We start from the raw sequence: 13,921 nt of genomic DNA on the forward strand, positions 1-13,921 counted from the left end.
GCAGATCCCAGAGCGCTCCGTGCAGAAGTTTCAGGATTATCTCAGCGTATCCCAGAGCGCTCTGTGCAGAAGTTTCAGGATTATCTCAGCGTATCCCAGAGCGCTCTGTGCAGAAGTGTCAGGATTAGCGCAGCGGATGCCAGAGCTTTCTGTGCAGAAGTGTCAGGATTAGCTGAGCGGATCCCAGAGCGTTCTGTGCAGAAATGTCAGGATTAGCGCAGCGGATCCCAGAGCATTCTGTGCAGAAGTGTCAGGATTAGCACAGCAGATCCCAGAGTGTTTTGTGCAGAAGTATCAGGATTAGCTCAGCAGATCCCAAAGCATTCTGAGTAGAAGTTTCAGGATTATTTTAGCAGATCCCAGAGTGTTCTGTGCAGAAGTGTCAGGATTATCTGAGCGGATCCCAGAGTGTTCTGTGCAGAAGTGTCAGGATTATCTGAGCGTGTCCCAGAGCGTTCTGTGTAGAAGTCTCAGGATTAGTGCAGCGTGTCCCAGAGCGTTCTGTGCAGAAGTTTCAGGATTAGCGCAGCGTGTCCCAGAGTGTTCTGTGCAGAAGTCTCAGGATTAGCACAGCGTGTCCCAGAGCATTCTGTGCAGAAGTCTCAGGATTAGCTGAGCGTGTCCCAGAGCATTCTGTGCAGAAGTCTCAGGATTAGCTGAGCGTGTCCCAGAGCGTTCTGTGTAGAAGTCTCAGGATTAGCGCAGCGTGTCCCAGAGTGTTCTGTGTAGAAGTCTCAGGATTAGTGCGGCGTGTCCCAGAACGTTCTGTGCAGAAGTGTCAGGATTAGCGCAGAGGATCTCAGAACGTTCTGTGCAGAAGTGTCAGGATTAGCTGAGCGGATCCCAGAACATTCTGTGCAGAAGTCTCAGGATTAGCTGAACAGATCCCGAAACTTTCTGTTCAGAAGTGTCAGGATTAGAGCAGCGGATCCCAGAAAGTTCTGTGCTGAAGTGTCAAGATGAGCACAGCAAATCCCAGAGTGTTCTGTGCAGAAGTCTCAGGATTAGCACAGCAGATCCCAGAGTGTTTTGTGCAGAAGTGTCAGGATTAGCTCAGCAGATCCCAGAGCGTTCTGTGCAGAAGTGTAATGATTAGCGCTGCAGATCCCAGAGTGTTCTTTGCAGAAGTGTCAGGATTAGCTCAGCAGATCCCAGAGTGTTCTGTGCAGAGTGTCAGGATTAGCTCAGCAGATCACAGAGCGTTCTGTGCAGAAGTCTCAGGATTCGCGCAGCGTGTCCCAAAGCGTTCTGTGTAGATGTCTCAGGATTAGTGCAGTGTGTCCCGGAGCGTTCTGTGCAGAAGTGTCAGGATTAACGTAGCGGATCCCAGAGGGCTCTGTGCAGAAGTGTCAGGATTAGTGCAACGTGTCCCAGAGCGTTCTGTGCAGAAGTGTCAGGATTATCTAAGCAGATCCCAGAGCGCTCTGTGCAGAAGTGTCAAGATTAGTGCAACGTGTCCAAGAGCGTTCTGTACTGAAGTGTCAGAATTAGCTGAGGGGATCCCTGAGCGTTTTGTGCAGAAGTGTCAGGATTAGTGCAGAGGATCCCAAAACGTTCTGTGCAGAAGTCTCAGGATTAACGCAGCGGATCTTGAAGCTTTTTGTGCAGAAGTCTCAGGATTAGCTGAGCGGATCCCGAAGCTTTCTATTCAGAAGTGTCAGGATTATTGCCACGGATCACAGAACTTTCTGTGCAGAAGTGTCAGGATTAGAGCAGCGTATCCCAGAAAGTTCTTTGCTGAAGTGTCAAGATTAGCAGTGCAGATCCTAGAGCATTCTGTGCAGAAGTGTCAGGATTAGTGGTGCAGATCCCAGAGCGTTCTGTGCAGAAGTGTCCGGATTAGCACAGCAGAACCTAGTGTTCTGTGCAGAAGTGTCAGGATTAGTGCAGCGGATCCCAGAATGTTCTGTGCAGAAGTATCAGAATTAGCTGAGCGGATCCCTGAGCATTCTATGAAGAAGTGTCAGGATTAGCACAGTGTATCCCAGAACGTTCTGTGCAGCAGTCTCAGGATTAGCGCAGCGGATCCCAGAGCGTTCTGTGCAGAAGTGTCAAGATTAGCGCAGCAGATCCCAGAGTGTTTTGTGCAAAAGTGTCAGGATTAGCTGAGCGGATCCCAGAGCGTTCTGTGCAGAAGTATCAGGATTAGCTGAGCAGCAGATCCCAGAGCGTTCTGTGCAGAAGTGTAATGATTAGCGCTGCAGATCCCAGAGTGTTCTTTGCAGAAGTGTCAGGATTAGCTCAGCAGATCCCAGAGTGTTCTGTGCAGAGTGTCAGGATTAGCTCAGTGGATCCCACAGTGTTCTGTGCAGACGTGTCAGGATTAGCTCAGCAGATCCCACAGTGTTCTGTGCAGAAGTGTCAGGATTAGCTCAGCGGATCCCAGAGTGTTTTGTGCAGAAGTGTCAGGATTAGCACAGCGGATCCCAGAGTGTTTTGTGCAGAAGTGTCAGGATTAGCTCAGCAGATCCCAGAGTGTTTTGTGCAGAAGCATCAGGATTAGCTGAGCGGATCCCACAGTGTTCTGAGCAGAAGTGTCAGGATTAACACAGCAGATCCCAGAGTGTTTTGTGCAGACGTGTCAGGATTAGCTCAGCAGATCCCAGAGCGTTCTGTGCAGAAGTCTCAGGATTAGCTCAGTAGATCCCAGAGGGTTTTGTGCAGAAGTGTCAGGATTAGCTCAGCAGATCCCAGAGCGTTCTGTGCAGAAGTCTCAGGATTCGCGCAGCGTGTCCCAAAGCGTTCTGTGTAGATGTCTCAGGATTAGTGCAGCGTGTCCCGGAGCGTTCTGTGCAGAAGTGTCAGGATTAATGCAGCGGATCCCAGAGCGCTCTGTGCAGAAGTGTCAGGATTAGTGCAACGTGTCCCAGAGCGTTCTGTGCAGAAGTGTCAGGATTATCTAAGCAGATCCCAGAGCGCTCTGTGCAGAAGTGTCAAGATTAGTGCAACGTGTCCAAAAGCGTTCTGTACTGAAGTGTCAGAATTAGCTGAGGGGATCCCTGAGCGTTCTGTGCAGAAGTGTCAGGATTAGTGCAGAGGATCCCAAAACGTTCTGTGCAGAAGTCTCAGGATTAACGCAGCGGATTTTGAAGCTTTTTGTGCAGAAGTCTCAGGATTAGCTGAGCGGATCCCAAAGCTTTCTATTCAGAAGTGTCAGGATTAGTGCCACGGATCACAGAACGTTCTGTGCAGAAGTGTCAGGATTAGAGCAGCGTATACCAGAAAGTTCTTTGCTGAAGTGTCAAGATTAGCAGTGCAGATCCTAGAGCATTCTGTGCAGAAGTGTCAGGATTAGTGGTGCAGATCCCAGAGCGTTCTGTGCAGAAGTGTCCGGATTAGCACAGCAGAACCTAGTGTTCTGTGCAGAAGTGTCAGGATTAGCGCAGCAGATCCCAGAATGTTCTGTGCAGAAGTATCAGAATTAGCTGAGCGGATCCCTGAGCATTCTATAAAGAAGTGTCAGGATTAGCACAGTGTATCCCAGAACGTTCTGTGCAGCAGTCTCAGGATTAGCGCAGCGGATCCCAGAGCGTTCTGTGCAGAAGTGTCAAGATTAGCGCAGCAGATCCCAGAGTGTTTTGTGCAAAAGTGTCAGGATTAGCTGAGCGGATCCCAGAGCGTTCTGTGCAGAAGCATCAGGATTAGCTGAGCAGCAGATCCCAGAGTGTTTAGTGCAGAAGTGTCAGGATTAGCTCAGCAGATCCCAGAGTGTTCTGTGCAGAAGTGTCAGGATTAGCGCTGAAGTGTCAGGATTAGTGCAGCGGATCCCGATGCTTTTTGTGCAGAAGTGTCAGGGTTAGCTGAGTGGACCCCAGGGTGTTCTGTGCAGAAGTGTCCGGATGAGCGCAGCGGATCCCAGAACGTTCTGTGCAGAAGTGTCAGGATTAGCACAGCAGATCCCAGAGCGTTCTGTGCAGAAGTGTCAGGATTTGCGCTGAAGATCCCAGAGTATTCTGTTCATAAGTGTCAGGATTAGCACAGCAGAACCTAGATCATTCTGTGCAGAAGTTTCAGGATAAGCTGAGGGGATCCCTGGGCGTTCTGTGCAGAAGTCTCAGGATTAGCACAGCCGATCCCAGAACGTTCTGTGCAGAAGTGTCAGAATTAGCTGAGCAGATCCCTGAGCGTTCTGTGCAGAAGTGTCAGAATTAGCTGAGCAGATCCCTGAGCATTCTGTGCAGAAGTGTCAGGATTAGCGCTGCAGATCCCAAAACGTTCTATGCAGAAGTCTCAGGATTAGCGCAGCAGATCCTGAAGCTTTTTGTGCAGAAGGGTCAGGGCTAGCTGAGTGGATCCCAGAGCGTTCTGTGCAGAAGTGTCAGGATTAGTGCAGCGGATCCCTGAGCGTTCTGTGCAGAAGTGTCCAGATTAGCGCAGCGGATCCCAGAACATTCTGTGCAGAAGTCTCAGGATTAGCACAGCAAATCCCAAAGCTTTCTGTGCAGAAGTGTCAGGATTAGTGCAGCGGATAACAGAGGGTTCTGTGCAGAAGTGTCAGGATTAGCGCTGCAGATCCCAGAGGGTTCTGTGCAGAAGTGTCAGGATTAGCGCAGCATAACCCACAGTGTTCTGTGCAGAAGTGTCAGGATTAGCTGAGCGGATCCCAGAGCGTTCTGTGCAGAAGCGTCAGGATTAGCTGAGCGGATCCCAGAGCGTTCTGTGCAGAAGTCTCAGGATTAGCGCAGCGTGTCCCAGAGCGTTCTGTGTAGAAGTGTCAGGATTAGCACAGCAGATCCCACAATGTTTTGTGCAGAAGTGTCAGGATTAGCTCTATCTATCGGGTTCTTGTATAGCGCGGCTATTCCCCCGTAAGGGTCTCAAGGTGCTGAGGGTTGCAGTTCAGTCGAAGAGCCAGGTCTTGAGGTCCTTTCTGAACTTAGTTAGGGCGGTAGCTTGTCTGAGGTGCAGCGGGAGGGTGTTCCAAGTCTTGGCTGCCAGGTGAGAGAAGGATCTGCCTCCTGCTGTGGTTTTCCTGATGCGGGGGATGACAGCGAGGGCTTGGTCGGCTGATCAAAGTTGTCTGGCAGGGGTGTAGAAGGTAACGTGGTGGTTCAAGTATTCGGGACCGATGTTGTGGAGGGCCTTGAATGTATGGGTGAGAAGATTGAAGGTTATTCTTTTGTTGATGGGGAGCCAGTGCAGGTCCCGCAGGTGTTTGGTGATGTGGCATTGACGAGGGATGTCCAGGATTAGTCTGGCCGAGGAGTTCTGGATGCGCTGTAGTCTCTTTTGGAGCTTGATGGTGGTGCCAGCGTAGAGTGCGTTACCATAGTCCAGTCAGCTGATGACGAGGGCGTGAGTGACAGTCTTCCTGATCTCGGTTGGGATCCATTTGAAGATCTTTCACAGCAGGTGAAGTGTGTGGAAGCATGCAGAAGAGACAGCGTTGATTTTCCGGTCCATGGAGAGTGATGAGTCCAGGATGACGCCTAGATTTTGTGCATGGTCGGTGGGGGTTGGAGGGTGTCCGAGGGCTGTGGGCCACCAGGAGTTATTCCAAGCGGATGTGGTGGGACTGAGGAAGAGGACTTCGGTCTTGTCTGCGTTCAGCTTTAGGCAGTTGTAGCTCATCCAGGTGGCGACTGCTGTCAGCCCTTCGTGGACGTTTCTCTTGGCGGTGGTGCGGTCACTGGTGAGTGAGATGATTAGCTGGGTGTCGTCGGCGTAGGAGACGATGTTGAGGTTGTGTCGTCGGGCAATGGCGGCGAGAGGGGCCATGTAGATGTTGAATAGGGTGGGGCTCAGCGAAGAGCCTTGGGGTACACAGCAGCTGATTTCTGTGGGCTTGGAGGTGAAGGGTTGGGAGTCTAACTTTCTGGGTTCTGCCGGTGAAGAAGGAGGTGATCCATTCCAGGGCTTTGTCGCGTATGCCGGCATTGTGTAGTCGGTTGCGGAGGGTGAGGTGGGAGACAGTGCCGAATGCTGCTGAGAGGTCTAGGAGAATGAGGGCGGCGGTCTCTCCTCGGTCGAGTAGGGCAAGGATGTCGTCTGTGGCGGCGAGTAGGGCGGTCTCGGTGCTGTGGTTGCTTCTGAAACCGGATTGGGAGGGATCCAGGGTGTGGTTGGCTTCGATGTAGTCAACGAGTTGCGCGTTGTTGGACTTCTCGATGACTTTGCCCACAAAGGGGAGCAAAGAGATTGGGCGGTAGTTCTTCGAATCATTGGGGTCAGCCATGGGTTTTTTCAGTAGGGGTTTTAATTCTGCGTGTTTCCAATCATCTGGGAAGGTGCCGGTTTCGATGGAGCAGTTGATGGTGCTGCAGAACTCGGGGCGATGGTGTCACCTGCTTTGTTGAAAATGTGATGCGGGCATGGGTCTGAGGGTGCTCCGGAGTGGATCGATCTCATGATTCTGATGGTTTCCTCTCTAGTGAGGGGGCTCCAGATGGTCAGTGGGGGGTAGGCAGTGGTGTATTTGGGTGAGGTATCGGTGGGAGTTGGTGGGTAGGCGGTGGTGGGTGAGTTCTGGGGCACAAAGCTGTCATAGATGTCGACGATCTTGCGGTGGAAGTAAATTGTGAGGTTATTGCAGAGGTCCAGGGAGGGCGGGATGTCGTTGGTGTCGCTGTTGGGATTGGAGAATTCCTTGATGACTGTGAATAGCTCCTTGCTGTTGTGGACCTTGGCATTGATTCTATTTTGGATGGCTGTCTTCTTGGTGGTTTTGATGAGGTGGTGGTGGGTAGTGATGGCTTCTTTGTAGTCTGTTTTATTTGAGGGGGTCTTGCTGGATCTCCAGGGCAGGGGTGAACCAACTAGCCTTGTTGGGGGGTTGGACGGTTTCTTGAGAGGGGCGAGGTTGTTGGCACAGTCTGTGAGACAGTGGTGGAGGTTGCAGGTGTAGGAGTTGGCATCTGTGGAGGTAGCTGGGGGCACTTGTTCAGGGTGGAGTGCAGTTGGTCTTCGGTGATGTTGTTCCAGTTTCTGCGGGGTGGGTGGTACTTGGTGGGTTTTTTGAAGGAAAAATGTATGCAATGGTGGTCGGTCCAATGAAGTTCGGTGATGTGGTTGACTGAGATGTGGTTGCCTTCCGAGAAGATAGGGTCGAGTGTGTGTCCGGCTAAGTGGGTTGGGGAGTTTACGAGTTGCTTTAGTCCGATGGTTCCAAGGTTTTCTAAGAGGTTGGCAGTGTTGTGGTCATTGGGGTTGTCTAGGTGGAAGTTGAGATCACCGAGGAGGATGTAGTCTGTTGAGGGGAGGGTGTGGGGTGCGATGAGGTCGGTGATGGAGTCACAGAAGGCAGGACGAGGTCCGGGAGGTCTGTAGATGAGGGTGCCACGGAGGGTAGTGTTGGGACTGACCTGGATCTTGAAGTATAGGTGTTCCAAGCCTGGTGAGTGGTAGTCAGAGCTGGTTGTGACGTGGAGGGAGTGTTTGTGGACGATGACGATGCCTCCTCCCGGTCAGTTGCTGCGGTCCTTGTGGGAGATCTTGTATCCGTCGGGGATGGCGATGTCATGCATTGATGTGGGGTTCAGCCAGGTTTCAGTAAGGAAGGCAACATCTGGGGAGGTGGAGTTGAGCAGGTTCCAGATTTCGACGGCGTGCTTGCGGACTGAGCGGGTGTTGAGGAGGATGCAGTTGAAGTGGTTGTGGTTGTTTTTGCGTGAGGTGACTGGCAGGTTAGTGGTTCGGAGAGAGGAGAAGGCGCGTGCGGTGTTTGGCAGGTTAGTGGTTCGGAGGGAGGAGAAAGCACAGTTGCGGCAGGTGAAGGGTCCTATGGTGTTCATCGTGGGATGCGTGGTGGCAGGCAGAGGATCTACCGGTGTTGAGATGGAGGAGGGTGCTGGCGTTGTGGTAGTTGTGGGAGCCAGGGTTAGTGGCGCTGGATGTAGTCCAGGCGCGGACGGGCGCAGACGGGCTTGCCTTTGGCGCGCCGCTGCACAGTCGCGCAGCAACTTCCATTAAATAGGTGCTTGGAGATGGGAGGGCTGGTAGGCGGGGGGCAGGGCAGTGGCTGTAACAAGAAAGTTAACAAAGGGAGTTACCTGTGCTGTGCTGGTAGACGGAGGGGAGGGCAGTGGCTGTGGCATGGGAGAGACAAGCCGGATGGAGAGCAGGCTAGAAGAAGCTGCAGTCTCAGAGTAAGGCAGCAGCAATCTCCATTAAATAGGTGCTGGGAGGCGGGAGGGCTGGGAGGAGGGGGGCAGGGCAGTGGCTGTAGCAAGAAAGTTAACAAAGGGAGTTACCTGTGCTGTGCAGGTAGGCGGGGGGGAGGGCAGTGGCTGTAGCAAGAAAGTTAAAAAAAGGGAGTTACCTGTGCTGTGCTGTGCTGGTAGGCAGGTGGAGGGCAGTGGCTGTTGCATGGGAGAGACAAGCAGGAAGGAGAGCAGGCTAGAAGAAGCTCAGCAGATCCCAGAGCGTTATGTGCAGATGTGTCAGGTTTAGCGCAGCAGAACCTACAGTGTTCTGTGCAGAAGTGTCAGGATTAGCTGAGCGGATCCAAGAGCATTCTGTGCAGAAGCGTCAGGATTAGCTGAGCGGATCCCAGAGCGTTCTGTGCAGAAGTGTCAGGATTAGCGCAGCGGATCCCAGAACGTTATGTGCAGAAGTCTCAGGATTAGCGCAGCGGATCCCAGAGTGTTCTGTGCAGAAGTGTCCGGATTATCGCAGCGGATCCCAGAGTGTGCTGTGCAGAAGTGTCAGGATTAGCCCTGAAGATCCCAAAGCATTCTGTGCAGAAGTTTCAGGATTAGCTGAGCGGACCCCAGAGTGTTCTGTGCAGAAGTGTCAAGATTAGTGCAGCGGATCCCAGAACGTTCTGTGCAGAAGTCTCAGGATCCTGAAGCTTTTTGTGCATTGGATCCTGAAGCTTTTTGTGCTGAAGTGTCAGGATTAGCTGAGCGGATCCCAGACCGTTCTGTGCAGAAGTGTCTGGATTAGTGCAGCGGATCCCTGAGCGTTCTGTGCAGAAGTGTCCAGATTAGCGCAGCGGATCCCAGAAAGATCTGTGCTGAAGTGTCAAGATTAGCGCAACAGATCCCAGAAAGTTCTGTTTAGAAGTGTCAGGATTAGCGCTGAAGATCCCAGAGTGTTCTGTGCAGAAGTGTCAGGATTTGTGCAGCATGTCCCAGAGCGTTTTGTGCAGAAGTTTCAGGATTAGTGCAGCATGTCCCAGAGTGTTCTGTGCAGAAGTGTCAGGATTAGATGAGCGGATCCCAGAGCATTTTGTGCAGAAGTGTCAGGATTAGCTGAGCGGATCCCAGAGCGTTATGTGCAGAAGTGCCAGGATTAGCGGAGCGGATCCCAGAGCGTTATGTGCAGAAGTGTCAGGATTAGCTGAGCGGATCCCAGAGTGTTCTGTGCAGAAGTGTCAGGATTAACACAGCAGATCCCAGAGTGTTTTGTGCAGAAGTTTCAGGATTAGTGCAGCGGATCCCTGAGTGTTCTGTGCAGAAGTGTCCGGATTAGCACAGTGGATCCCAGATTGTTCTGTGCAGAAGTGTCAGGATTAGCTGAGCGGATCCCAGAGTGTTCTGTGCAGAAGTTTCAGGATTAGTGCAGCGGATCCCTGAGCGTTCTGTGCAGAAGTGTCAGGATTAGCTGAGCGGATCCCAGAAAAGTCTGTGCAGAAGTTTCAGGATTAGTGCAGCGGATCCCAGAGCTTTCTGTGCAGAAGTGTCAGGATTAGCGCAGCAGATCCCAGAGCGTTCTGTGCAGAAGTGTCAGTATTAGTGCAGCAGATCCCAGAGTGTTCTGTGCAGAAGTGTCAATATTAGTGCAGCGGATCCCAGAGTGTTCTGTGCAGAAGTCTCCTGATTAGCGCAGCGGATCCCAAAGCTTTCTGTGCAGAAGTCTCATGATTAGCACAGCAGATCCTAGAGCGTTCTGTGCAGAAGAGTCAGGATTAGTGCAGAAGAACCCACATTGTTCTGTGCAGGTGTCAGGATTAGCTGAGCGGATCCCAGAGCGTTCTGTGCAAAAGCATCAGGATTAGTGCAGCGGATCCCAGAGTGTTCTCTGCAGAAGTGTCAGGATTAGTTCAGAGCGGATTAGCGCAGCGGATCCCAGAACGTTCTGTGCAGAAGTGTCAGGATTAGCTGAGCGGATCCCAGAGTGTTCTGTGCAGAAGTGTCAGGATTAGTGCAGTGGATCCCAGAGCATTTTGTGCAGAAGTGTCAGGATTAGCTGAGCGGATCCCAGAGCGTTCTGTGCAGAAGTGTCAGAATTAGCTGAGCGGATCCCAGAGTGTTCTGTGCAGAAGTGTCAGGATTAACACAGCAGATCCCAGAGTGTTTTGTGAAGAAGTTTCAGGATTAGTGTAGCGGATCCCTGAGCGTTCTGTGCAGAAGTGTCCGGATTAGCGCAGTGGATCCCAGATTGTTCTGTGCAGAAGTGTCAGGATTAGCTGAGCGGATCCCAGAAAGGTCTGTGCAGAAGTTTCAGGATTAGTGCAGCGGATCCCTGAGCGTTCTGTGCAGAGCGTTCTGTGCAGAAGTCTCCTGATTAGCACAGCAGATCCTAGAGCGTTCTGTGCAGAAGAGTCAGGATTAGTGCAGAAGAACCCACATTGTTCTGTGCAGGTGTCAGGATTAGCTGAGCGGATCCCAGAGCGTTCTGTGCAGAAGCGTCAGGATTAGTACAGCGGATCCCAGAGTGTTCTGTGCAGAAGTGTCAGGATTAGTGCAGCGTGTCCCAGAGTGTTCTGTGCAGAAGTATCAGGAGTAACACAGCAGATCCCAGAGTGTTTTGTGCAGAAGTTTCAGGATTAGTGCAGCGGATCCCTGAGCGTTCTGTGCAGAAGTGTCCGGATTAGCTGAGCGGATCCCAGAGCGTTCTGTGCAGAAGCGTCAGGATTAGTACAGCGGATCCCAGAGTGTTCTGTGCAGAAGTGTCAGGATTAGTGCAGCGTGTCCCAGAGTGTTCTGTGCAGAAGTGTCAGGAGTAACACAGCAGATCCCAGAGTGTTTTGTGCAGACGTTTCAGGATTAGTGCAGCGGATCCCTGAGCGTTCTGTGCAGAAGTGTCCGGATTAGCGCAGCGGATCCCTGAGCGTTCTGTGCAGAAGTGTCAGGATTAGCGCTGAAGATCCCAGAGTGTTCTGTGCAGAAGTGTCAGGATTAGCGCTGAAGATCCCAGAGCATTCTGTGCAGAAGTGTCAGGATTAGCTGAGCGGACCCCAGAGCATTCTGTGCAGAAGCATCCGTATTAGCTGAGCGGATCCCAGAGCGTTCTGTGCAGAAGTGTCAGGATTAGTGCAGTGGATCCCAGAGCATTCTGTGCAAAAGTGTCAGGATTAGCTGAGCAGATCCCAGAGTGTTCTGTGCAGAAGTGTCAGGATTAGCTGAGCAGATCCCAGAGCGTTCTGTGCAAAAGTGTCAGAATTAGCTGAGCGGATCCCAGAGCATTCTGTGCAGAAGTGTCAGGATTAGCTGAGCGGATCCCAGAGCGTTCTGTGCAGAAGTGTCAGGATTAGTTTAGTGGATCCCAGAGTGTTCTGTGCAGAGGTGTCAGGATGATTAGCTGAGAAGATCCCAGAGTGTTCTCTGAAGAAGTGTCAGGATTAGCGTGGCTCTCCAGCACGCTAGATGTATTTAACCCCTAAAGGTAATTTTAATGGAACAAATGAATACTGGTGAATTTTGTCATTATTTCTTTGTTTTCTTCAAATGTATTTGTTGCATTCATTCGGATATTTGTTTTCTTGAAAATGAACCAAAAATACGGATTTTCGGTACAAAATCAGATTTGTAATAAAACAAGTGCACAAGCCTAAGGGTTAATAGTTTTTTTTCCACTATAATGGTCTTTTAAAGGGACATATAACACCTTGCGATTGTAATGTTTATGTGTAATAAAAACATTTTCAATATACTTAATTTATTTTGTGATTGGGTCATTGTCCATTTTCACTGTATTGGCCCTTTAAGTAATGTTACAATTTTAGGAATGTCACCATTGTTAGTAACTTACAAATGTAGCACCGTCAGACAAGTTCCTAACATGAGCTGATCGGTCTGTTTGTGCAGACGTTTGTTGAAATTGTTAAAATCCTACCTTGTTAACGAGCTATATAATCATTTAGTTTGAAGGAACGAAATTTTAAATCCTTTTCTTTCTCTCCACCAGGTCCATTGGGGACTTTAGCCACTCTTGAATCTAAATCAATGCCAGTTTTGGGCTCTGCAACCAATTCATCTCTCCGCCAGAATCCCAAGGAAGCCAGATCCACAGCTACGTGCAGAAGTCCAGTTGGAGCTGAACAGCTGTCATTCAGAGAAAAACAAATGCATTTAAAGATTGCGTCTCAGTAAGTGCCTTAAACGGTGTTTATATGTGATCCATGCAGAGTTTATTGGGATTTCTTTTTGTTTTGTGCAGGTTCATCCATACGTAAAGGCTTTTAAATGATTTGGATGTGCTACTAATTAATATTTGGGATAATTAATCAGGTTTTCTGGACATGGTTCAAATTCTTTGGTGCCAGTGAAGTTAAGAGGTTAATCTAATAGATGATCAGTTACTTTAATAAGCATGCAGGTTCATTGTGCGCTCGTGCAGAGTAAAAGCATCACTGCCCCAATAGCAAGTGTGGATCAGTTTGTATTTCCTACATTTCTTGGCTTTTTTTTTTGCTTTTATTTTTTTAAATTGGTTTCTGTTTTCTTTTGTCTTTGCTTGCCAGAATGTCAGGTAGCTCGTCAGGTCAAAGAAAAGGAAGTAGGTGAGACAAATGAGATCAGCCAAATATTGTAATCATGCTTAATTAAACCTTTGATTTCCTGTTCTCCAGGCATAAGACAAAGCAGATTGAGTGAAAGGAGAGTAAGAAACTCCCGGTACAATAAGCCTGCCTTTTAAGCAAGTTTTTTTTTTTTTTTTTCTTTTACTAATGTCATGAGAATAGAATTCTGTCTTTCTTACAAACTGCCTTTTCCATTATCACCTTATACTTGCTCCAGACAGTAGTGGGGGAGTGCTATGAACCCCCAGACTTTGTGGTGGGCTCCCTATAATCATAGGTAGCAACGGCCGTACATTTTACAGCATTTATTTATATAGACTGTAAAAAGGCTTGATGATTCTGCCTTCAGCCACTGTTGGCTTAAAACCTCCTTTAAATGAGATGATCTACTAAACAGATGAACTCATTTAAGACCACCCCCGGTCCCCAAGGTTTTAGCGTTATGCAAATTGGCAAATACAGTTTTATTAACACATAGGTTTTAGCGCATACTTGTAAACACCATCTCTCATGTTTATATTTTTTTTGTTAGCGTTATACGAAGTGACACATACAGTTTTATTAACACAGAGGTTTTAGCGCATACTTTTACGTAGCATATCTCATGTTTATATTTTTTGTTAGTGTTATGCGAAGTGACATATACAGTACGGTTTTACTTACACAGAGGTTTTAGCGCATACTTGTACGCAGCATCTCTCATGTTTATATTTTTTGTTAGTGTTATGCGAAGTGACATATACAGTTACTTACACAGAGGTTTAAGCGCATACTTGTACACAGCATCTCCAATGGTTATATTTTTTGTTAGCGTTATACGAAGTGGCATATACTGTTACTAACACCGAGGTTTAAGCACATACTTGTAAGCAGCATCTCTCATGGTTATATTTTTTTGTTAGCATTATATGAAGGGACGTGTAACACATGTAAATCTGTGAGTTAAATGAAGTCTTCTTGGTGGTGTAAAACTTAAAAAAAAAAAAAAAAAAAGTTCCAGCTTTGTACAGGGTAAATTTGTGAGCACCTTTGATACATTGTGGTTGCAGACTAACTTGGTCTATCAGCAGTTAGTAGGAAGCAAGATAGTTTATTTATTTATTTTGTGCGGGGGGAGTAAAGAGGACTCTCAAATCATAATTATTTTTTTTAGTCACAGGGATTTAGTGTTGTGTTAAAAGCGATAACCTTCATCAAGAAACGCAGCAGCCGTGATCACCTTTTGTCTGGGTTTTG

The 13,921-nt window shown here is 49.2% G+C and overlaps 1 protein-coding gene across 1 annotated transcript in view; it reads left to right on the forward strand.

Annotated features, from left to right (window-relative positions):
* The window catches only part of SHTN1 (shootin 1), a 467,849-nt gene that overhangs the window by 436,742 nt on the left and 17,186 nt on the right, over positions 1-13,921 (forward strand). Inside the window, exon 17 of the mRNA XM_053692982.1 lies at positions 12,070-12,250. Within this exon, the coding sequence (XP_053548957.1) occupies positions 12,070-12,250 (181 nt within the window). The remainder of the gene's footprint in view (positions 1-12,069; positions 12,251-13,921) is intronic.

This window comes from Bombina bombina, chromosome 9 (genome assembly GCF_027579735.1).
Source record: "Bombina bombina isolate aBomBom1 chromosome 9, aBomBom1.pri, whole genome shotgun sequence".
NCBI classification, from domain to species: Eukaryota; Metazoa; Chordata; class Amphibia; order Anura; family Bombinatoridae; genus Bombina; species Bombina bombina.